The sequence below is a fragment of the Cupressus sempervirens genome, chromosome 11 (genome assembly GCF_028749045.1).
Source record: "Cupressus sempervirens isolate cs-2001-9-10 chromosome 11, ASM2874904v1, whole genome shotgun sequence".
In the NCBI taxonomy this organism is placed as follows: Eukaryota; Viridiplantae; Streptophyta; class Pinopsida; order Cupressales; family Cupressaceae; genus Cupressus; species Cupressus sempervirens.
In genome coordinates this window covers 569,097,236-569,124,146 of record NC_143128.1, presented here as the reverse complement: position 1 = coordinate 569,124,146, position 26,911 = coordinate 569,097,236, and the positions used below count along the sequence as shown (strand labels likewise).

Here is a 26,911-nt window from a genome sequence, read left to right as displayed (position 1 = left end):
AAGGTAAAAATCTCTATCGCAGCTACAATCTTCAACACCCCATGTCACAACTTACAAAAATCTTTCTAAATGTCATGCATTTAGCGACTCAAATTAACCATTCAAAGGAGGCTAGTTGCAGAGTTCATACTTTAGTGAGAGAACGCCTGTAGCATCGAGGAAGAAGGCCACACCATATCATAAACTCACAATTCCAAACTTGTTAATGAATATACAAAATCCACGATTCCATGACAAAGTTACTAGTTTTCATGCCATAACAAGAGGACTTTGATCTATACTAAGGAGTTGATGCCAAACCACAAAGCCATACCAAACCAAGGAATAAAAGATGCCATCAATTTTCCCGAAAATCTCACCCCAAGCAATCATCAATATTTCTCTTTGATTTCCAATAATTAACAATGTCGACTTCCATGCAAGATTAATAATAAATACCAAACTCTATGAATTTGTCTCCATAGGAAACTTCGCAAATTTGAGCATTTAATTGTAGATGCACCATGAAAAACTTGGATAATAATTCCAACTTTGGCTAGGACAAATAGTTCCACTACTGAAACCAGCAATCCCTTAAAGTTTTTGTCCTAGGATTACAAGTTCCAAGCTCTCCAAATCAATCAGAAAATAACCAACCATATCCCAATTGAGGCCCAAGTTGCACTAGAGATGTATCCCATTGGGGAAGCTCCTAAACACCTATAAATTTTCCCTCCCTTTTTAATTTAAATTTGACTTAAGATCAATAATAAAGTGGCTTTGTTAAAAATCTCACTTAAATAACCATTAAAATACACTTTAAAACTTTACTATATTAATTAAATAATATTACCGTTATAATATACTTTTGACAGATAATAGTGAACATTAAAACTAAGTGATTCCCTTGATCCTTAATATATCCTACAAGAATAAGAGAGGATAACAAAACCTCCTAAAGCAACTACGAGGAATAGGACATTACATAAATAAATAGTGAACTCGTTCCTATCCCAAATCAAAACTTCTGAATCAACAATCTAGCTGCATAGCTGCTTCTACCTCAGTTGAATAAATGGGATGGATGGGTCAAGTTGATTGAGATTCCCTTGCTAAGATCTCTCTGAAAGGCATGTGCAAGGATTGAAGATCATAATCACCACAGTGGAACAGCTAAAAATTAAAAAATTAACTTCAAAATTTTATATTATGTAATTGGCAAGTCACCATAAGTCACCATTTGTGACTTGATATGTGTTATAATCCTTGATGGATGTAAATCAGTTAATATATAAATCAAAGCTAAAATTTACTTATGAGGGAATTACCTTCAGACAGGATTAACAGTACTTGAAAAAGGATTGCTTATTTTTGAGATATTAAATACATATATTCAATTATATATCAGTCATATGTAAACATTAATTCAATAAATTTTTGTCATCTTACTTGTAACATTTGCTTTGGCAGGTTTACACAAAATACATCTTGGCAATAACAAAACAAGACTCAAGTACCTTACAGGAAACTGGTGAATATTGTAATAATTAGAAAGATTGACTACATGTGAGACGATTACCAGCATTTAAACATGATAGGAATAGATCCTCATCTCACTCACAGTATGCTTCTCATGATTGACGAAAATTCCTTGAAACCTACAAGATAGAGGGCATCTGTGCACTCAACTGTTTATTCACTCTCTCCCTTCTTGGATCAAATTGGAGATCATTCTCTGTGTATCATCCATATGGTCTCATTCATCCCCACCTCAATTACTGGGAAAATGATTATTGGTGACAACATCATTATATCATCTAAGCACTCATATAACTATCTAATTTTCAACTTTTAAAATCCATGTCAACATCAAACCAAGCAGTACATACCAACTATACTAATGAGCTTAAGAATGGGAGATAATATTAATGGTCACAAAAGAACAAAGTAAATTAATGGGACACAGAAGTATATTCAGTTACATTAAGTCAAAATACCAACCTACGGTGATCAAAGATAACAGCAGATCGCTCAGCTCCACCAGTTCCTAGAAATCCATTAGAGGAACTACAGACTGCATAGAGGGGAACACCAGAAGATCCTGACACTCGTTGTACACAGCCTCCTTGTTCATTTGTTCTCAAATCCCAGATGCTCACCTGCAATTGTTTTCAAAAAAAGGATTAAACACAGACAGAAGGCATGAATCATGAAGTTTGAAGTCAGGCAAGAGACCAAAGTTTCCTAACATAAATTTCTCTTAACATAAATAACTTTCCTTCCCAAAAATTTTACACATCACTTATAAATTGGTATAATTTGAAATTGTTCTGAAAACATACATGAGATCCCTCTGTGACAGCTAAAACAGAAGAGTTGCCCTCACCAAAAAAGGAACTGGTCAAAAAGCACAAAGATGTCGGGTGCCACAATCTGCACATAATTTCACAAACCTTCAGAAATGTCAGCACACCTCATGAAGGACACTAACTGACCTTTATGTTTTATACTTAATACAAATAACAAAGAGGTTATTTCTATTGCCTATTACATGGAAAAAAACACTATATATTCAAATTTTCAAGCTCAGCTTAAAAATTATAAGCATACTCAATCTTCATTGCTGCATTTTCCACCAGATTTCTTAAGTCGCTCACGCGTCAAATTATTTACAGAAATTATTATGCACATACACACAGAGTTGGTATATGAAACACAAGAATGATAAACGAATAAGATTAAATACCATTCAACCCTGGCTGAGAACACAAGTATGATAAAAACATAATATATTATAGAACTCCAACTTCCCTCGGAACACAAGAATGACAAACATGACATTTAATAGCACCCCAACTTATCTGGGAACAAGATGTTAAACAATCTGGACTGTAAGAACCCCTAGTTTGGTTGGCCAGTTAGTCATTTCTTCCTTGATTCATTGGTTAGACATTACATTAAACACTTGTCTAGCAACTTCGTTACTACATTTAATAAGATGATCAGGATTTCTTTGCTTCTTTGCTTCAAATTATAAATACCGTAGTTTTAAAATATGGCAAAAAATTGCCAATCCCGCGATATTTCACCGATCATCCTACCAAACGATATTAACAACCACAATGTCGACAGCGTTATTTTGAAAAAATTCCTGTGATTTTAGTGGAAGACATCACCAAAACGCACGAAGAAACATAGTTAAAAATGTTTCTTTTCGTTGACCATTTTATATATTAAAAAATATCAACCTCTTTTTGGGTTTTTGGCTTATATGTGCATGCCGCTACGGATATTCTTGTTGACCACTTCTACTGTCAAAGGCGAGCAACAGTAAGCAACAGGAGGCAATATCAACAGGGTTGCAGAAGGCAATATTGATAGGGTTGTAGACTTGCAGGCACTGGTTGAATAGATGATTGGTTGCAGTTTGCACCGTTGTAGGCACTAGCAGAATCGGCAGACTGGAGTCTAGTATTAACTTATTAGTAAAGGCATTTTCATATTCAGCCATTTTTGTTTCACTATTAAATAGATTTGAATTTTATTGGTATTAATTTATATAATTAAATACTGTATAATTTAATTTATAGTATATAACAATATAATTCTAATCTATGTAATACTATATGTAACTTTATTATTATAAATTAAATAATATATTAACTGTACTAATCAATTAAATACACTTTAAATATATATAAAAGAGTAAATACATATTATGAAAATTCAGTATTATTATTAAGTAATAATACTTTATAATTTATATACTATTATAGTGTATTTATTATTTAATACTGTATGACAGTAATTAACTATATATAATAATTATCAAAATAATATATATTCAATACTGTAAGAAACTGTAAGCATATTTTAAGGTATTGTATATTTTTAAATGTTCAATAAAAGTGCCAATTTTTTGCCGAATTTTTTGCCAAATTTTTGCCAATACTGAAATTTTCAAAGGTTTTGGGCCGGCCGAGATATTGCTGAAACTGAATTTTTTAACTACGATAAATACTAATGCCAAACAAATTTTTCCAGTACTAGTTCTGTCTTTAAAACAGTTCATTCATATATCAATGCGACTACAAGCAACAACTAATTTATGCAAATCAGAAAGAAACTGTTATTGTTGTTCCAACCTCTATAGAGAATGTAATGATTTCTATCACAAACTGAATTCAAATGAACCTATTTATTCTATTGGAAAATGCCAACATACTTATTCAAATTGTAATTACACCAAATATCCAGTTGTCATGGACATCTCCAGCTCTAAAAATAAACTTCTGAACTGGATTGCAGCCACCAATAACCTCCAAATGCATAGCTTGATAAACTCTGCAGGTCATCGGACGTTAGTTCCAAGCATCCATCCCAGATCGCAGCTACCTGGTGAAGGTTCCAGCTGCCTCTAAACACTACACGGAGGCCAGATTACTCACAGCCGTCCCTCTATTTTTCAATCACAGGCAAAATTACTGCTTGTGCATCACAACATGGGAATCGCAGGTCAAAAATTTGTCACGCAGCTCAATAGAAAGGCTTGCAGACTTCATACAACAAATCGCAGGCACTGTACATGCACCTTCCAACCTCCAGACTTGACATCACAAGCCTCCAGAATGCAGCTTCAGAATAACAAATGTAATCACCAAAAAATAATTCAGTGGGAGACACTCAGCTATTCCCAGGTTGACAATTCAAACTATCCTTCAATATGCAGATATTAATGCTATCAACCTTCTTCATTCACAAAGACTTCCAACCACAGAGAACACAGCGAACGAAAGCCCTCTTAAAACAGATTGCAGACAATTCAACTCACTTTACCTCTGCAGTGGTTGAATGCACTTCACAGAATCTCAAACTCAACCCTTATACCTCAACAAGGGCACAAACTTCAGAACCTCAGAAAAGCCACAAAGGCAACAAAAGCAAATAAAATATCCAAGCGTGTTTTTTCCAACGAAATGAGCTCCTATTTATAATCCCTTGTTGGCGAAAGTTTCCCAAAGAACTTCATTTCAGTAATTGCACAAGTTTTCCAAAAGAACTCAACACTTATACTTTCCAACACTCTTTTAAAAATATCTCTTAATGTCATTATTATAATAACATAAATATTATTATAATAATGCAACATAATTAATTTGTTAACAATAAGAGATCAAGTAGTTAATAACCTCATCCACTGCAAGTGATGACCAACTGCTAGAGCCACCCACTCCACTACCAAAAATAAACTTACTAAAAATAATAAGTCCACAACTGGGACCCCCAAATCACCCTGTCAGCTCACGAGGGTTGCTTAAGTCCATCAACTACACAAACTCACCAAAAACAGGGACATTACATGGACCCAAAAAGAAATATTTCCTTTTGGCAACATTTAGGTCAGTTTCCTCAAAAAGATTGAGACTATTACACATTGTTCAATCAGGTAAAATAAGATCCCCGCCAGATATGTGGGAGTCTTCATCATAGTAGCATTCTGCTCACTTGGCATAAGTGTAAATTGAAATCAATTACCTTGATTTAAAACAAGAAATACATCGCAAAAACTCAAGAAACTAAAAAACAAAATTATATTCATAAAAACGTAAGAATCTTGACTTTGTTATTTCATATCAAAAACTGTGCATAGAGATTGGACATAAATGTTCTAAACTAAAATATCCAATTGTTAAAAAAATGTACGGTTTATTAAAACAATTATTTTACTTCCATCTAAGAGATCTGCAAAATAGTAAGTGTTCCCTTCATAAGGTTATAAGTAAACAGCTAAGTTGCAGGGTATGCCTCATAGGTCCCATTCACATACTGAACCAGTCCTGTGACAAGAGCAGCTTGGGTTTGCCTATGGTTCTGCCCCAGCACCTTGGGCAAACAAGAGCCAAACCTGAGCGAATCGAAGGGAACCCCAGGGTTTCCCAAAGAAAACAAAAACCCTTTTATTAAACATCTTTATAAACAAAAAAGTGCCAAAACCCTATTCAGGCCAATTATGGTTTTTGTGTTTTCAAAGACCTCAATTTGGTTTTGGTAGCAGCACCTTGACTCCAACAGGGGCACTAACCTAAAACTCCCATGAGAGGCGCTGCCCCTCTATCCTATTGTCTCCCAAACCCTCAATAGTTATTAGAACCTCTTAAACACATAAGAAAACCGATTATAATGAGCAAGTGATGATAAATTGGAATCTAATTCTTGACTGTGCTAACATAGACATTACTGTTGCAAAGTTGCCAAAAATCTCTTTAGATGTGGTAACATTTGCATATGACATGTCTAGTGGAAGTGGAACTATAACACATTCTGGTTCAAATGAAATTGAAATAAATGTAAACTTTGATGGTTTGACCGAACAGCAATATGATGACTATCAGATATCGATCAAAATTTTCATTGTGCATTGACAGTTTGACATTGCAGAAGTTTCTGAATTATGAATTTATGATTCTTTTCTTTTCTCCATATATGAGGTATTTAAATATTCTAATTTTTGGCAATCATGAGCATTATCATTTTTAAATATCTAGTATCAGTATGCAGCCATACCTAACCCAACAATACCCAAGAAATTTTTGTCATGCTGATTTACCCGAATCTGATCCCATACTAGAAGGGGCAACTTAGCTCAAAAGAAAAATTACCATGCTGTTTAAAAGTATACTTCCATTGAGCACAACCTTCCATGGACAACTTAGCTCAAAAGAAAGACACATATCAGTGTTTACCACTTTAATTTAAAAACAAGTATATAAAGTCAAATTTCTAAAGAAATTTTTTATATTCTATCCTTGATCCTAGACGAAAATTTTGAATTTCCTTATGATTTAATTTTCCTGCATGCAAGGAGACACTGAGCCAAAACAAGAATAAGTCTAAACAAAAACATTTTGGAACCATCTTTTGAAAACTCGAGATACAACACAAACAAATGTTATCATTCATGATTATTAGGGAATAACTATGAGTTTTTGGAGTTTCATGCTACTATAATCTTTGTTATTAAGAAAAAGCACCAAATACAACAAAGGTATTCTGCTATTTGGAAAATGAAGGCTTAATCTAACAATTGACTAAAAAATCATCAATGAAGCCTACAAGAATTCACCTCACAACCCTTATTCAAAATGGTTACTTTTAACATTTTTTATATTGGCACAATGTAATGTTCAGGCCCACTCCCAATATATAAACAAATTAAATACTGAAGACTGCTTTAGACCCTCAAATGAGGAACACAAAAATGATGAACGAACAAAAGAGTCCTAAAGAGAGGTCAAAAGGAAAAACGAGCACTCAAGGCAAAGAGAACTATGAAACTACAATTACAAAGGCTTAAAAACAACTCTCCAGAATGAGAATCTCATTTAGCTTTGTTGGCTTTCCCTTTCCTCATGCTTCTTGTGAGGAGGGCGTCCATGGTTCATTGATTCCTTCACCAATTGCATTTGTGCCTTTGTTATAGAGCTTTTCTTCTTTAGAATTGCATCATTTCTTTGGATCTTCCTTTCGATTGAGAAGTTTGGTTTTGAGATGGCACTAATCATTTGGTAGATGATGCATTTTCTACCTAGAACAACCACATCATCTAAATGAAAGAAATCTGAAAAATCCTCATCCAAATCACTCATGAAGGGAAGGGGTCCTCAAAGTCAAAACCATTTCCAGCCACCTTCGAAGAGTGGAAATGACCATGAAGATCTGCTAAGAGCTAAGAGGAAGGTGGCAAACATAGATCTCCATTTGGCATAGAAGAGAGCTGCTCCAAAAGAGAGGCATCCACAATAGAGGCCTCAGAAGCAAGTTAAGGATCACAATGAGAAGCCATAAACTTCCCATAATTACACCATATGAAATTACCATCTGGATTACCAGACTTCTTGTCCCATTTTTAAAAGTTGAAACTTTGAAGTGGCTATCCATGAAGACAAGCAGCCAGCAACCTTCTGTCCAATCTTTTTGCAGCAGAAGCACCTAAAGGGGAGACCAGAATAATTAAGGAATTGGGTCCATGTGACACGAGAAATATGGATCAGAACCAGATGATGCACCGGTCTAGAGATATCAATGATGGCACAAACCCAAGTGTATTGACATTGAGGAGCAATTGAAATAATGTCCAACTTCCCAAAGAAGCCAACTTACACGATCGTGTTTTTAATGAGCATTGGCATTTCCTTAATTAGAAGAGGTTAAACAATCTAATCCAAATGGGGACTAAGGATCAAAGAAGGCCACGAGGCAATGAAGAGACCCTACTAGCTGGTGCAGGAGCACCTAATAATGAAATGTAAGCCAAACTGGGTTTGACATCCAAGCAAAGTAGAAAAAATCTAATAAGGCCAAAGGGGTCATGGAGGTTCAAGATGTAACAAGCTAAATGTAAATTGTAAGCCCAATTTGGGACAAAATTGTCTTACAGGATCAATTAGGGCTAGTAGGGTAATTGGTCAACATTGGTAAGACGAAGAAAAATGATGTAATTGAGTCATTTTAGATGTATACATCTAAATGTAATCAAATTAGGGTCATAGGGTAGTCAAGTATTACGAAATGCCAAAAGTTGCAAACGTTGATATAACAACTTTGCAATTTTGGCCGACAATGTGAATTTTCTTAACTGGTGGTCATATGGTTCAAAACTTAGTTGAAGGTGGTTGTAGCCGTTGGCTTAAGTCTATAGATGTCTCATAGGGTTGAGGAGAGCATTGTATGGAAGACTTGACCAATGAATTGAAGAAATATGTTGGTTTTTTCTGAGCATTTTCGTTGTTTTTGCAAATTTTGATTCTCTTAACGGACTGGATGGCATGATCTGATTGTGGATTCTTAAAACCCCCTTAATTACATTTGCGTTGAAGTTGGTTTGAAGATCTAGTGTTAACTTAGGTGAATTCAGAAAGCGATTTTCTCTCGGGTTGCTTAGTTACTCGTTCGAGTTCGATTTGAAAGATGGGTTCAAAGAACTAATTTGCCAATTCCACAGAATTTTGGAAAGCGTTTTGGGTTTGTTCATACAAAAACATGTAAAAATTACTAAAAATGTATATATATACATATTTATGAAGCCTAGAAGCATAAAGTATCATAAAAATATATGATATATATATATGAAGCCTAGAAGCATAAAGTATCATAAAAATATATGATTTAATCTTAATCATTTAAACAACAAAAACACCATAGGCATAAACTTTAAACATGTAAGTAAAAATAATAGCATCATGAATCAAGATCATACCATCATATATTTCAATTTAAAATTTTCAAGTTCAACATCAAAGATTCAAAACATTAAAAATAAATCATGATCCATGGAATCATAACAGCAAGTTCAAGTATCACTGTTTCAAGTTCAAGCTTCAACTAATCATAACGTATGAAATTTTAATATTCATCTTCTTCATCATCATTTTCTTCTTCTTCTTCTTCTTCGTCTTCTTCTCGTAGTCCTTCCACATTAGTTGACTCAGCAATAGAGCTAAGGCCAATGGGATCAGCACCAACAATAATAGTATAGGCATCAAAATCTTTGAAGTCTTCAATTGTAAGCCGAGAAGCAAAAGCATCCAAAATAACCTATTTACATTCACTTTTAAGGGCAGCGGAACATTAAACATTATCAATTTTTTTATAAAAGACAACATAAAGCCGTCCAATGCTGCAAATTCGCCTAGGGTTCGCCTGAAATTCAATCTGGGCAATGAAATTCGCCCAAGTTCAATTTTCTAGAACCCGAGTTCAAACCACCCCCAACGAATTGGAACTCGAACCGAACTAGTATTTCAAACTGGTTTGAACCCAAGTATGCTTCTCTAGGCAAAAGGATGAACCCGGGTAACTAAGTTAGGTTGTCTGAAACAATCATTCGCCTACAATTTGACATGGGATTTGACCCATCTTACTCCTACAAAAAAATCCTAAAACCTTGGGGAAAGATAGGGTCACAAGATGTACTTTAAGATTTTGAAGGTCTCAAATTTCTTTGCCCCAATGGCTAATTATTGCAAGAAGCCCTAGGCCTGGCATCTTCATGTGATAGACCTAGTTTAGCATGACAGTTTGCAATTGGGAGACTTGCAACGTGGTGGAAAGCATTTGAATGTGTTGTAAAGTTGTGGTAGATGATGTATGAGTGAAAGGAAGTGATCTCAATCAGAGATTGAAATGAGTTAACTCTGATAGTGAAGTCATTGTTTGTAGGGAGACCTAATAGGGCTAACTGCCTAATGTGATCAATCTACATTTTCTCATCTAGTTTTGTGACTAGAGTCTGGTTTTACAATAATAATCGTAACTCCTGAAAGGGTGTCTAGATTGGTTTTTTATTTTGTCTAGAAGGGTGTCAATAAATTCGTATGTTTGGTCTTGTATGATCTAGTTGAGTTGTTTTGATCCAAGTAAGTGGAAATCGGTTCAATTTGTAGACTAGGACAAAAGTGAAGCCCCATTGTCATTCAAACCCCATAACTAGCCTAAGACTTCAAGGGCTAATAGTGTAATTTGTTGTCCTTCATTTTGTAATCACAAAATGGAGGCAACACTACAAAACTTTGCCATTAGAGTTTCAATTTCTCTAAGATAACCCACTATATGGTTTGCGAGAATTGGTCAATTAATCCTTCCCAATTCATAGTAGGAATCTTTTTAGTGAAGGTTATCATCAAGTTACCTTTGGTTTTCAAAGCTTGATTAGAATTTTTTGAATCTAATAACATATACTTGATCCTTAAGGCCTTCAAAGTCCTTTTTTGCATTTTAGCATGTTTGTTTGGATTGTTATAGTCTTTTTGTTTCCTTCAATCTCTCTTTTGGTCACAAGCTCATTCCAAACTATCTTAGGGCTTAATTGAAGTTATCAGTCAAAATATATTAAAGTTTAAGTGCATGTGTAATCGGACTTTAGAACCCTGATTGCAAATTTTAAATATTAAACACTATATATTGTCGTTATGTTACACTTTTTTATGTTTAAAACTTAAAATCACTTTTAAATGTATTTATAACTTATAAAGTTGCACTTTTTGATCTTTTAAGTTATAAATTAAGTCACTTAAGTTATAAAGTGCACATTTTGATCTTTTAAGCTATAAATTAAGTCACTTAAGTTATAAAGTAAAATCTTTTTCATCCTATTTACACATTACACATGTACTTTAACTTATAACTTATATCACATAAGTGAAAATTGCACTTTTTCAACCCATTAACACATGACACATAAAATTTCATGTGCAATATCCAATGGACCCCAAAAAGTCTGATTTCACTTAAGTAAATCAATTAGACATGTGCAAAATAGAAGTCAAGTAAAAAGAACAAGTGTTATAAGTGATTTGCATATGCATTTGACGAAATATGTAAATGCACTTGAAAAGTGAGATTTGCAACATTTTAAATATGCATTTGCACATGAAAAGTCTGATTTATCTTTATTTGCTCCATTTCAAGAGGCGAATCGCACATTTTGACACCAACTGCATATTACATCTAACATTTATTCAATATGCAACGTGTATTTCACTCTCAAAACAATGATTGGCTTACAAAAACACTTGTTTTCCTCAAAACTACTTGGTTGGGCATTTTTTTCACTTGCTTTATAAATATGCATTTCATTTTGAAAACCACAATTTTCCTATTAGCATGTAAATATGATATACAATCATTGATCACACCCCAAAAGTGCGATTGGCTTTACACTTACATTTTTCATGCAAAAACAAACATGTAAATGCATTTAAAAATCATGATTGGGCAATCTAGGCATTTATGCAATGTGTAATGCCTCGTAAAATGTGGGATTTGCAATTGGTTGCAAAATATCAACATGTAAATGCTTCCCAAAGCTGCAACTAAGCACTTAGACATCCAAATGCAACATGTAAAGCAACTTAAAAAGGCGAATTTGTCTTAAGGTTTGTCATTTATGTTAAGTAACATGAATCATGTCTGCAAATGTGATTATATTGCCATTGTTATAGATATATTCCAAATGCAGATTTGGATCTCACAAGTATGAGAGAAGGAGACATGTCTCCAAGGTTTAAACATCATTATTTAGTATAAAAATAATATGACTAACCATATGTATAATACATACATTATTATTATTATTATATATATATAAAGGAATATTTATATTATCAACAATAAAGAAATGCATAATCATATCAATGTGACTGTAACTACAAACTTAACACAACCTCTTAGTTAGGAAGGATTGATATAGAAATCAACACACACATATATTATATATGGAATTTGCTACGATTCATAATGAGACTAAATTTCTCAACATTTTTTCTTTTGGCAAGGAGCGAAATTAAGCAATTACTATAACTTCAATATAATTTTAAATACCACCTTAAGTGTGGTCTATAATAGAATTAAGTTATGGTGTCCTACAACATCCGGCCTGAAGATCCATAACAACTTTCATGGTGTCCAGCAAAATTCGGCCCGAAGAACCAAGCTAACACTTGCTCCAACACATTTTGGTGTTAGGAGATAGGTCTACTATTGATAAGATCACCACCTTACAATAGTTACCTTCTATTCACTATCATGACTTCCGGCACACTGGGACAACAACTTAATGTAATTTGTTATGATAACAAATCCAGTTATCGATAAGATCATCACCTTTCAATAATTCCCCTCTAAATATATACATCAATGAAAGATCATCATCTTTCATGACATAATTACAACAGCATCATGTAGTAACTTACATGATATCCACCATGAACCAAGTGAAAGGGTGGGACCCACCATAACTGCTACTAAAGGGTGGAACAAAGGGTTTTCACCTCATACTTCTCTCTCATAGAGAAAGTGTATTACAAAGAATTTCTTTTAGAACTTCTCATAGAAAAAGATATCATCTACAAAGGATTGCATCTCAAAATTTCTCCCTCTAAACATCGATCTTGGGAAGTTAGGTCCTCTAGTTACTTCCTTAGAAACTCTCTTCACCCAAGGATGCCTGTCAAACTCAACTCTAAATCAGATATCAATCTTTAGATTTTCTAATGATAAGTCAATACTTCCTCATAATATACATAGGAGTAGGCCCATCAAAATCATGCAGTCACACACATTTCTTTCTAGACTTCCTCTAAGTATCAATCCTCTAAGCTCATGCATTTATTTAGAAGAAGTGTCATACTCCCTCTTAATGTAGAAAAATCTCAAAATCTCAATTATCAAAGATGTTTGCTTCAAGAGCCTCTTTTTATCCATCTTGATCATCAAGGTCTTTTGAGCTACTATCATTAGATTGAGTTTGCACAATATTAGGTAGCATATGTAAAGTACCAACTTTCTTTTCCTGTAAAAACATCCTCAAACATTAAGGAAAATATCAAGGCAAATAACCTTTATAGTATGTATAGAAATTACAAATAAGAGAGATAAATGTCAAAAATAAGAATACTTATCTGCACATGAAGATTCACCAATTGTCTTTTAGATTGTTTGAGAATGGAATATCTCCCCACTAAACAAGGTTCAAGTAGGAATGGAACATTGACTGCTATTCCCCCCACAATGTAAAATTTCCACTCATTCTTATATTGTTGAACAATTTTGTATCAAATATGAGACCTCCTTTCTACACTCCAACTTGCTCTTTTCGTCCATTTTAGCTTAATAGTATAAGCGGACACAAACCCGTCCACAATACGCCAATATCTTAATTAAGTATGATTGTGCCACTTGAATGACTCTACAACTCATATGTCAAATTTCATTATCATTTATCGTAGATGCTTCAATTGAAGTCACCACTTTCTTATGATGTACACGAGGCGTAGGCTCATTAAAATCACATAGATGCATGAAATACAGTCCTCTTCACTGTTAGAATTTATTGATCACTGAGATTCCATCACTACATGGTTTACTCCCTCTGAATCAATATGATCAAGATCACTGAAAGTTGAGGAAACCATATCCTCTATTTGCTCCCTCTCTTTTAGGGTTATAGCTGATGAAATGTCAAATGTTCGACTCCCTCTTCCCGTAATAACATTCTCAGAGGAAAAAATCAAGGCACATAGCTCTTATAGTACATATTGAAAAATAAGAGAGACTTAGATTATATTCAATATAAGATCTTTCCAACAAAATGTGGATAGTTAGAAACTAATGTGATACTCTATTATTTCTAGAGTGATCCCTACCATTCCAATATAGTAAATATCTAATTAATTTTATACATGCATATATTACATCTTCAATATGCATACTATAATCTATATTTCGAACATATTATTTATGTTGAATGTTGGAGATCAACATGTATCCTCCAAAACAACAATACCATTTTACTTGTGTTTCTCACTATTAGAGTTTTAGGTGACTCTACAGCACCTCCAAGATCAAATGAAAGACCAAGATAACTTCCACAACAGATTGGCAAGAAAATGCAAGAAGATGCAAAAATGCTATTATTAATAATGGACTTGATTGACATACAATGGATTGATTTAAAATGTACACAATAGGCCTCCTTATATAGGAGAGGCGATAAGAGACAATGGTAAGGAGAAGATAAGCTATCACCCACACAAGGTGGATCATCCTCCAGTATGCAATGAAGTATGTGCAATGATGAGGATGATAATGTGATAAGTACACTAAAGGTGGAATGAGATAATGACTATGACCACCTAGAGTGGAATTCTCTTACACCATGAGTTTAATTGAAGTACAAACTCCTAAGTGCCTCAATCACAAACTACTATGCAATGCATTATCCTAAGTAAGCTTAAGTGTAATTAGTGAATATTTAATTACACCAACACCCCCCCTTAAGTGCAACTTAGGGGAATGCACTTAAACTCACAATGCAAGATGGGTCCCGGCTACTAGGCCATTTTAGGTACCCATGTACAATATGCAATGCAATACATGAAATGTAATCTCTCATAAAGTGGAGAAAGAGAGAAAACCTCATGGGAAAAACTCTCCTCCAAAAAGAGAGATGAAAACAAGATGCATGGACGGATGGAGTATTCAAGACCCCCCAAAAATTGCATACATCATGTATATACAAAGAATGATCCCCCCATAGGAAGGAAATAAGGAGACATGATATCCCCCCCATAATGAAGAAGCTCCAATGTAGATGAAGAGTACCTACAAGCAAAATATAATCCAATGCCTACAAGAAACATGTTTCCCCTTAGGAAGAGATAAATACATCAAATGATGAAGAAGCCACTCCATGTAAAAAGTGAGGAAGGAGGAAGAAGGTTTCCATGTATGCATCTTTGAAGACTGAATAGGTGTCTCCAAGCTCAAAGATTCTGTCACGCCATCAAGCTGACCTATGAGATTGAAAAACCAAGAGAACTTGAAGAGTTAGGAAATCCAATCTCAAAAGAAGGTGAAGAAGTATCTCGAAGAGAAACCTCCTCAGATGTATTAACCAAATCTGCATTATGAGACTCATCTAAAAGAGTATCTAGGAATTCATCCCACGCTGCAAGATCTGAAGCATAAAGATCATCCTGTTGAACAGTAAAACTCATGTCTAAAGAAGCAGGAGGTGGAGGAGTAGGAAGTTCAACACTTGTCTCAAGAACAAAATGATTCAAGTGTCCAATGTTCTCCTCACATGAATTATTCACCCTTGATAAAGGTTTAGGTACATCATGCATATCATCATCATTACCAACAAAATGTGTAAAAGAGTACAAGCGTGATGTATGATCAACAACTCCCATACCTATGACATCTCTAGTCTCCATGTCCCTAATATAGACATAATTAAGAGTGAACTCAACAATTTTACCTTGTGCCCCATGAGTAATTTGGTAAATGGAAAGGAGATTAGTGGTCAAGGATGGTACACAAAGAACATCATTAAATGTACCCTCTCCCATAGGAATAGAACCTTTCCCACAAACCTTCATGTTTGTATTATTACCCATCAATATAGGTGGAAAATTACAAGGCTCAATAGAAGAAAACATATCCATAGAAGATGTCATATGATGTACTGCACCTGAATCAAGAAGCCATTTACCTTACTCAGGATGTGTGGAAGCAATGAGTGCTTGTCCTTTGCCTCTGGATGATGATGTAGATGTAGCAACTGTTTGATATTGAGAAGAAGGAGAAGACACTGATGAGGGCAACTGGATATTGTTCTTTTGAAGAATGTGAGTAAGCTCATCAATCTTCTTATGGAAGCATTTATGCTCATAATGTCCTAACTTTTTGCAATAAGCACATTTATCCCTCTTTCTTCTAGATGATTCCTCTCTTGAAGAGGACTTGGATTCAATATTATGTTGTGAAGGAGAGTCATCACCTTTTACATGTTGCTTAGGATCCTTGTGTTGGTGGTTTCCCTTTCCTTTGGGAGCCTTTGGAGAGGAGTCATTTGCACCCAATGATTGATGCTTTGAAGGCTTTAATTGACCCATGTGTGCTAACTTTGCTTGTTCCCTTGTGAGCTAAGCTGCAAATTCATCAAGAGAAGGCATTTTGTATGCACTACCAAGAGCATCCATAGTAGCATAGAATGTGGAAACAAAGATTAAATATTCAGGACTTAGCTTTGAAAGAATAGATAATATAAATTGGTCATCATCTTTAGTAATACCACAATTCGAAAGCTCCAATCTTATGAAATTGAAATTAGAGAAAAAGTCTTGAATATTGTCAAAATCACATAGACTCGGACATTTAAGCTCATTCTCCAAATTGAATTTTCTTATTCTATCAAGTTTACCAAAGATTCCTTTCAATGTAGTCCAGGCATCATGAGGATGTGTAAAGGATGCAATATGATATAACAAATCACTGGAGATGGTAGATCTCAGAGAGCCAAGTGCTTTATCCCTTCTATCAAACCATTTCCTTCTTTCTGCAACACCTATAGCTGGTTCTAGATCCGATCCAAGAATCATTCTAAGCAATCCAATACTCATCAACTGATTAGAAACTGCCTGTTCCCATTCATGATAATTATATGGAGTGAGTAATGGAACTTTTGAAAAATCCATAATAAATCAAAGAATGACTGAAATCAACTGATAACTCCTTCAAATTACTGATTCAATTAAGAAAATTGAAATCCAAGTATTCACCAAGTGCAAATATAGCCAAAAAAGACCGATTTCTGAAAGTGATATGCCCACTCCAAATCACTGAAATCAAATTACAGATCTAGAAAGTAGAGGAAAAATCATGCGCTTTCAAAAAAAATTGCACCTAAAAATGTTACCAAATGTGCCCAAATAGAGCCTTGAAAGTTGCAAAAAATGGGATTTGCAATTTTTAGAAAAATTCAGAGACAGAGATCCAAAATCACCTACACCACTGTGTAGATTGTGAAATTCTACCCCAAAACAAAAAAAAATTGCTTGGAAAAAGGAGTCCGTATGAGGGAGATATCGCTGTTTGAAAATCGCCTCTAAAATTATTTTTTCTGAATTGTCGCCACTGCACCTTCAAAAATCAAATGGTTGTAGATTTGGCCTCAGATGTCTAATTTAGATGAAACAAAATACAATTTAGGGATTTTTGGACCTCCTCTATATGATGCCAACCTCTGATTTGCACCAGCAAACTCCAATTTTCACATGTAATAGAAGGTCACAAAATAAGACTCCCAAAATCTCCTCCAAATTGTAATGTCCAAATTGTCAATGCTGCACCAACAATGAGTCAAGCCAAGATTGAACTTCGTGAGAAGAGGTCTTCACACCATGAGAGCTTTGATACCATGTTAGAGTTTTAGGTGACTCTACAACACCCCCAGGATCAAATGAATGACCAATTTAACTTCCACAAGAAATTGGCAAGACAATTGCATGAAGATGCAAAAATGCTATTATTGATAATGCACTTGATTGACATACAATGGATTGATTTAAAATGTACATAATAGGCCTCCTTATATAGGAGAGGTGATAAGAGACAATGATAAGGAGAAGATAAGCTATCACCCACACAAGGTGGAATCACATGTCCACCAAAGGTGCATCATCCTCCATTATGCAATGAAGTATGTGCAATGATGAGGATGATAATGTGATAAGTACACTAAAGGTGGAATGAGATAACAACTATGACCACCTAGAGTGGAATTCTCCTACACCATGTGTTTAATTGAAGTACAAACTCCTAAGTGTCTCAATCACAAACTACTATGCAATGCATTATCCGAAGTAAGCTTAAGTAAGTGTAATTAGTGAATATTTAATTACACCAACACTCACCTTACTTTATAATGTCATGATAATACTATTTCCAGCACAAATATGAAATAAATACTCCTCAATAAACATTCGGTCAAGAAGGGAATGTATTCTCCTTGTTGTTACCTCAAGGAACACGAAGCACCTTATACGTCAGTTGGTGCATAGAATCAATGGTCTCCACCTTTCTCCAGTAAGCCATCATACATAATCTGATGCATTTATGAAACTCCAGCGCTCTAACTTTAAGTAGTTGATAAATATATTTACTACTTCGTATCTCCAAGCCAGCCAACAACACCCATCCTCACAAAGGATCTATTTTGAACATGAATGCTGTTTTCTGATGATTAGTAGTGGACCACACCTCATTAAAGATGAACATTGTTGTTAACCAAAGAGTTACCGCTTGATTCAGATACTACCACCATCTTTTTTTTGTCATCAATGATATTCTATTCTAGCAACTGAATTTTCAGCGAACATGATTGTAAAATTCAGATTGAAGGCTAAAAACTTGACATCTCAAATCAATTGTAATCCCAAATTGAGCAATGTCATATCACATCACACCTATTGTAGATCGCACTAGTGCAGTTTGTATTTCACTACAGAATTACACTTCCACAATGACAATTATATTCATTTTCACTCTTAGTACAATGAAAGCATTCATTGTGATATCAACATGGCTATTGTAACAGCACCAAGGTTCTTCCGAGTGACGACGTCTCTTTGAGGCATTCGATCAAGTAGTTCACATACCTTGTCTATGCTTACCCGGATCACATACTTTCCTACTAGATAATTTCCAGCTATAATGTTTGCGAAAAATCATGCTTATATTATGCTTTAATGCTTTTCAAGGCCCCTATTGCACATTGACAGGGAATGTATCCACAAAGGTTGTTAAGCCTGTCTTTACACTTTTCAAATGTATCCTGGTGATCCCTTATTATATTAGATCAACGTCATTGATTTCCTACCTGATTAGCGGTGGGTCCCCTGTACTTGCCCGACCTTAGTTTGGCCCAAGGGTGATCTTTCTTTGACTAGGTATTGCTCCATATAATACTCTAGCCACGCTTATACTTCGATGTATTTAGTGTTTCATTGTTCGATGGCTAATTTCACCTAATGAAGGCATGTTCATGTCTTTTTCTTCTCATTCTTACCTTATCCATGCGGAAATATCCTTGAACCCTCTAAAACATTCATTCGAGTGCTATTAAACAATCCTATTCGCTTCTACTATTGATAATCCCCAATTGATGATATGCTCGGCCTGTGCCTCCATCCAATCAATGTGGAGTGAATTTCAATTTTGATTGGCTCGATGTGTGTTGACTTCCACGATCAAGGTGAGAAATTTTCATTGTTTATTTATTATCTATCTCATTTTTCATATCCTATTTCCCGATTTAAAAATCTTTGACTGATGTCATTCTTTAGCCGAAACCAAGTCATTCTTTGGTGCAATCGTATTTACTTACTCTAAGAGTTTAATAATTTGTTGTGCCTTTTCTTTCTTATTATTGCCATATCAAACAAAGCACTTTAAGCATGTTTATAATCCTACAGTCGACTAGTCTTTCCTTTTCTTTGCTGAGAATTTTCTCTTCTGCCTTTTCCACTCATCTTTTGTTTCGATGATGCCTGATGATCTGAACTGTTTGAACAATTTGAATCCATGATGTTCTTCGTGTCTCCATTGCAGTGATTTGTCATTATTTATTTCTGATCCTTTTATTTTTACATTTGTATCTAGGCTCTTATAACATGTTAAGTAACATGGATCGTGTCTGCAAATGTAATTATATTGTCAGTGTTATATATATTCCAAATGCAGATTTGGATGTCACATAAGTATGAGAGGAGACATGTCTACAAGGTTTAAACATCATTAATTAGTATAAAAATAATATGACTAACCATATGTATAATATATACATTATATATATATATAAAGGAATATTTATATTATCATCAATAAAGAAGCTCATGATCATATCAATCTGATTGTAACTACAAACTTAACAATTTACACATTTTTAAATACACAAATAGGCTGAAAAAGTGTGATCAGCACTTAGTCTCTCCCTTCCAACGTGCTAATACTCTTTAAAAACCTAATTTGCACTTAGGCATCCAACCTCAACGTGTGAAGGAGCTGGAAAACCCCAATTTCCATCAAAGACCCAAATGCAATGTGTAATGAGGAATGAGAATTGTGATCTGTACTAGAGGAGCTCATTTCCATATCATTTAAATGTGTATTAGAGCTGAAAAAGTGTAATTTTAGGGCAAAATGAAAGACATTCAAAAGCTTTTGAATGCTATGTGTAAATGCATTTGAAAGACCCAATTTGGAGAAGAGAATTTCACTCCAACTTCCTCTTTGATCCAAGATTTAGTCTTTGCTCTCCAAGTAAGTGTAGATCTTTCGTTTTGTTTGCATTTCTTCTTTTTGTTGCACATTTGATGCACTCTTTGGCTCTTTGCTTCCCATTTGTTCATTTGCAGTCCTAGATTTTTCTTCTAAAACCCAAATGAATTCAAAAATCTCATTCTTTTTTATACAAAAAGGTTCTTCCTCTCAAAAACGAAATTGCTTACAAGAATGAAGTATTGAAAGTCATCAATTTCTATCAAAGCAAGACGTATGTTCTTTTCTTTTCTTTGTTTTGAAATATTGTGTGCTTGTTTTTATTTGTTTTTTGGTTTGTATGTGAAGGAAATGATGAAGTTTCTCCCAAAGAACACAAGTATCCATTCTCATTTCCAGCCTTCATTTTCATTCCATTTCCAAATTTTCCCAAATATGTTATCAGACTTTTAAAACCCAATTACACATTTATATAAGTTTTAAATATTGAGTTTTTATCATGTGCAAATGCATTTCTAAAACTCGATTCGAAAAGACTCATTTTTAAAACATAAAAACTCCTATCCACATGCTCTCATGCCATATCTACTTGCATTGTTAGCCATTTGAACCAAGAGGCCATAATTTTTCCCACATGTAATCCACCTGTAAAAATCCAATTTTGGCCATTTTTGCCCAAAATAGAAGCCATTCAAATCATTTTCAGCCTATCTAAGCGTTCAAAAATCATCTAAATCATACCTTGAGCACTTGTCCTCCAAAGATCCATCATTGTTCAAATCTCAAAAGCCCTCATGGATCCAATCCCATTAGACGATGTTTTCACCCTTCAGAATTTTCATGTTGCAGCAAATCCTCCAAGTCACATGTCCAAGGAATCTTCACCTTTAAAAAGAAAAGGCAAAATCAAATACCAATATGACAAAGAATTGGCATATACTACTTCTTAGGTTTTGTCTTCATCTAATGGAGTCAAAAACACAAAAATTGCTCATGTTGATATGGCAGATTTTCTACAGAGGATAAAGACATCCAGTGAAGAGGATATACTACAAATGAAGAGAAGTAACATTCACTTGGTTTCTACTTTTCCAATGGCAACCTTGGAACCCGATCTTGTGTGGGAATGCACCAAGCATTTTGATGCAAAAACAAAATCAATCAAGGATGCAGATGGGAAAGTCGTCCTCAGTTTACACCTTGATATTATAACAAAAAACTTTTAAGTGTCAAAGAATCTAGAATGTGTAAACTTAACAAGGCAGAACTCTCACCAAATGTGAAATGAAAACAAACTTGATTACATAAGTTTTCTAATGAAAATTGGTTAATCGATAAGAGAATTAATTTCTCTAGATGACAAAGGTGATGCATAGGACCGATTTCTGTCAAGAAATCAATGACTTAATTACACTTCTCGGTCGCATTTGTAGCCTCAAGGAGTCCAATCATTTTGAACCATTGATGTATAAGTTCATCTATCAGATTCTGCAAAGAAGGGAGCACATCTATTGGGGAGAAATCATAAGCACACCAATATGCGAGAAGTTAGTTCATGTGAAGAGCTTCCTCTCTTTTTACATGAATTCCTACCTTGTCTACATTGCTGCAACTATGGGGACTTCCTTAGGACTCTCTACCAAGGGAGAAAGAACCTCAGTTTCAATTTGGGACTATTATGAACAACTCACTCTTACACAAAGTAAGTACCATTTTAAAGGGTAAAAGATGCCTTCTATGTACATTCCAATTGTCGCTTTGATAAAGTGTTGGCAAAGAAAAGAGTATCTGATGAGGCATAGAAGAAGGTGAATCAATATGGGTGTTTGTTTCTAGAATTCCCCACTTTCACATACATGAGAGTTGATTGTTTTGAAGAACCCTATACTCTACCGAGGTATTCTACTGACACAACCATCCTATGTGAGTTGGTTGTTTTGAAGAACCCTATACTCTACCGAGGTATTTTACTAACAGGATCATCCTTGTGGAATTGAGTAGATAGCTAATGGTTGTGCAGGCATACCAAACTACTTAGTATAGGCCAAGATTCAAGATCTCCTCACAAAATCCTCTACAGGTTGGTACATATGCATTAACCACGGTGCCCAAGGTCAACTGAATGGAAAGTGAACTTCAGTTAATCACATCAACAAAGTTCAACTCTAGGGCAGATTTTGACTACAAAGGCATGAACTCCAAGATGAAGAGAACATTCACCCATGTTGATCTCATGGAGGATGTCTGATAGATCCTCAAAGCGAAACAAAAGTGATCAGAATAGACTATTGTCAACTCACATTACAACAGATCATAGATCTAAACTTAGTCCCTATTCCAGACGGAGTTGAAGATGATGATCTAATCGTAGACCATGAGTACCACAATAGTCAGGTTGCAAAGCTTTCTCCTATCCCAATCCGGTGGCAACAAAAGGAATCCACTTCCATATTTCACAAATTTTAGGCCATTCTCATGAACACTAATGCATGGCTGCAAGGAAGTGATCTAAAGACAATAAAACTGAAAGTCGACATTCATTGCAACCAATTTGCCCCAGTGGGCAGAAAATTAAAGGTTGTAGGTAAAAAGAAAGATGGTTCCTCTACCTCATAACCAAAAAGGGGCTTAAACTGAAGATAAAAGGAGGAAAGGGCATTTTTCAAACATCGCATTCTTCTCCAACTTCACCAAAGGCACAGGATTCAAAAGAGAAAGAACAAGTGGTTATCCTTTAACCTCCACAACAACCAAGTATCAAAGAATCATCCATTCCGGGTGAGGCGTTCTCGTCTACATTGGATACCAATGTGGATTCCTTTTCTATAATTTTTGTACCTACCATTCCCATCTCAGTGATGCCTATCTCTTTTGAGGACCCTTTTGCCCTCACAATAGAGCAATGCAAGTTTGGAAAATGTTTTTGAGACCTCCACTTTTCCTACTCTCATAGAGGGGCAAGTTTCCCAACTTGATACATCAACTGTCGGATTCAAAAAGTTTATCACGGAGTCAGCTTAGAAAGCACCCATGATACCAAAAAACAACAAAAATAGATCCAGGATTAATGTTTGCAATATCAACCATCCCAATCTCCACTAACGAAGATCTTAGTTTACCAGTATGGTTAAGCAACGTTACTATGGAGAGGAGGAAGATCGAGTTGCCACCTGATGATCATTTTCCATAAAAAGAATAAATCTAAACTTCCAATACACAAAGAAAAATATTTCTCGCGAGTCTTTGTCGATTCTAAGAAAATCAAATATGCTGAGATCACTGAACCCTTGGTAGACAAATCGCTTGAGGACATTCATCGCTCAGACTACAAGTTCACAAAAATTAAACTTGATAAATAGTTGTGGTTGGGATGTCAGAAGGATGCACAAGATGTAGTTTCTACCTTGTCCAGACACAATGATGAACTCTGGCAGAAAAGGAATCAGCTCAAGTTGGAGAATACTCGCCTTCACAATCTTATTTGCCACCACTCTTCACAATCCATTGTCGCCAAACCTCATTCAAAACAAATGAACCGGAGAGGTGGAGCAGCAAACTATGGAGAGGAAGATCAAGTTGCCACCTAATGATCGTTTTCCAAAAAAAGAATAAATCTAAACTTCCAATACACAAAGAAAAAAAATTCTCGCGAGTCCTTGTTGATTCTGAGAAAATCAAATATGCTGAGATCACAGAACCCTTGGTAGACAAAAAGCTTGAGGACCTTCATCGCTCAAACTACAAGTTCACAAAAATTGAACTTGGCAAATAGTCATGATTGGGATGTCAGAAGGATGCGGATGTAGCTTCTAGCTTGTCCAGACGCAATGATGAATTCTAACAGAAAAAGAATCAGCTCAAGTTGGAGAATACTCGCCTTCACAATCCATTGTCGCCAGACCTCATTCAAAACAAATGAACCGAAGAGTTGGAGCAGCAAAGGATTGGTTCGAACAGCAAATTGTCATAAAGGGAGTTCAAGCCATAAGGGATGCACATAAAGTCCTTGAACGCCTCAAGGGTATTGTCTCAAAGCTCAAGAGTACACACTCTTCCTTCAACCAAGGATTAAAAACCTTGGATAAAGACTTGAGCATCTGGAACAAAATGCTAGAAATGGACTTGGATGTTTTGACCACTTATGATATCATTATCAAGAGTTTATGGTCAACAAGGGACTGATATAACAAATGACCTGATCAACTGGGATGCAAAATGTTTACAGATGACAATAATCGGTTGGCAAAGGAAACCATAACCTTAGAAATCACCAACAAGATCAATACGGAATTTGAAGCGGATGATTTTGGGGTTCATGTGATGAACAAATTCTCAACCTACAAACTCTCAACAAAGTGCCTATAGCAGTTCATAGGAGATGATCACGAGGTTGTCAAAAGAAGTAATGCCCTAATGATCAAGGTGCATGCAGTGACATGGAATACAGGAACTCCAGACCCTTCAAGTATCTGTGATTGCATCACCAAATACAAGGCCTTTCCTGACAATCTACAAGACCGATTCAACCATTTCAGCATTTTCTTCATTTTTGTTTAAGTGTGTTTTTCAGCTTTATAGTTCAGAAGACATGTTGTGTAGAATTGACTTCCATGCAATTGAATTACACACACCTTCAGTCATGAAATTGACCAAGTCTTCTTTCTTTCTTTGACTTAGTCAAGATGGCTGAGTTTCTACCACATTTTGTCCTCTTTTCTCTCACTCCTTTGCCTATATAATGAAGTGGTCTTCATTGTCAATATTCATCTTATTATATGCAAGAAAACTTTATAGAACTATGATTTGTTTGTGTAAGTTTGGAAGAGAAGTGAATAAAAGAAGCGATTTGTTTCGAAGTTGTGTCTGGGAACAATTGTGGTAATCCAAGTTGTAAGCTGTATCTATAATTTGTATAGCTTTCTTGAATTCATTATCACTTGTTTATATTCAAAGTATTCTTAAAATAGTTACTTTCATGTCTGTGAACTGAAACAACTTAGATTAACTCTAGAAGGCACTATTTGTCAAAGTTTGTGATCTCCATAGGAGGTGGTGGAATTAGGATTAGGAAATTCTCTATTCGTGGAAGTTTATCTTTGAAGAATCATGTAGGAATCTATGAGCTCCCTATTTCATCCTTCTAGCATAGAAAATAGACATAGATTTAAGTCACTATGCTTATAATCAACGTGTGAATTGATTTTAGTTTGTTGATATCACCGTTTCAATTAAAGATAGAAGTGTAATTAGAGATCCATCTTGCCCATTACGCACTTTGTGAGTAATTGGATTCTTTCCTGAAAAAAGAGGGAAGAATATTGGTAAACTCATTTTAGTTTCTCTAAGCTTCTTGCTTAGCTTGAGTTAAAGAGACCTTGTCTCACACGTTGTGGTTGGAGTCCTATTTTGTGATAGAAGTTATACAAATTGTCGGTTGCAAGACTTCAGATCCTAACTGAACACTTGACAAGTATAAAAGCAACTGACAAATATTGCCACGATATGATCTTGTCATCAACATGCACATACACATTCTTAGGCAATCAGCCAACAGTTTTAAAACAAACAATGATGGACACAAGAACATAGATAATCAGCCAATGACACCAATGACAAAAAAAATACAATCTCCCCCATCTTTGTCATTGATGGAAATCCATGTAAAATCAATGACAAACAAATGGCTCAAGTGATGGTTATTCTATTCCCCCTTTGACATCAATGACCAGAAATCTACAAGTGAAACATTTGTTTGAGAAAGATACAGCATTGAAGCTCTCCCCCTGAATACATGCCATCTAATCAGGTAGAACAAAACCAAGCTTGATTCGAAGATACTTAGAGTGATCCTGTTGTGAGGTTTTCACACCATCGCCCCAAAATTTTGGGGACCCCCCTTTTTTTGATCGCCTCGGCAAATTTTTGAATTGTCCAACAATTTTGATTTTTCAAGAATTTTGAGCCTTGGACACTTTCAAGCCAATGGGAGAGACTTAGCTTATTTTCACCCGGTTTCAACTTGATTTTCCAGAGCCACCAATTTCATCCTTAGGCCGAACAAATTTCAAAGTTAATTCCAACTTGGCAGGATAAAATTGTAAATTTGTACTTTAGACGATTTCTTTTGAAAATTTGGATATAATTGTGTTAATTTGGATAATTTTCAAAAAATGAAAATTTTGTTAAATTTGGTCTTTTGGAAAATCTTGATTATTTTTGGTGAAAAAGATTATATTTTTGTGATGGAGAAATAAAAATTGCAAAATCGATTTTAGGCTCTAAAGAAATAATTTTATTTGTGTTAAAAAGCTAA

The 26,911-nt window shown here is 35.0% G+C and overlaps 1 protein-coding gene across 1 annotated transcript in view; it reads right to left on the bottom strand.

The window, feature by feature from the left end:
* LOC149530903 (uncharacterized) overlaps positions 1-26,911 on the bottom strand; it is a 266,245-nt gene that overhangs the window by 114,590 nt on the left and 124,744 nt on the right. Inside the window, exons 8-9 of the mRNA XM_089810481.1 lie at positions 2,322-2,412; positions 1,981-2,138 (exon numbers count right to left, since the gene is read on the bottom strand). Of these exons, the coding sequence (XP_089666607.1) occupies positions 1,981-2,138; positions 2,322-2,412 (249 nt within the window). The remainder of the gene's footprint in view (positions 1-1,980; positions 2,139-2,321; positions 2,413-26,911) is intronic.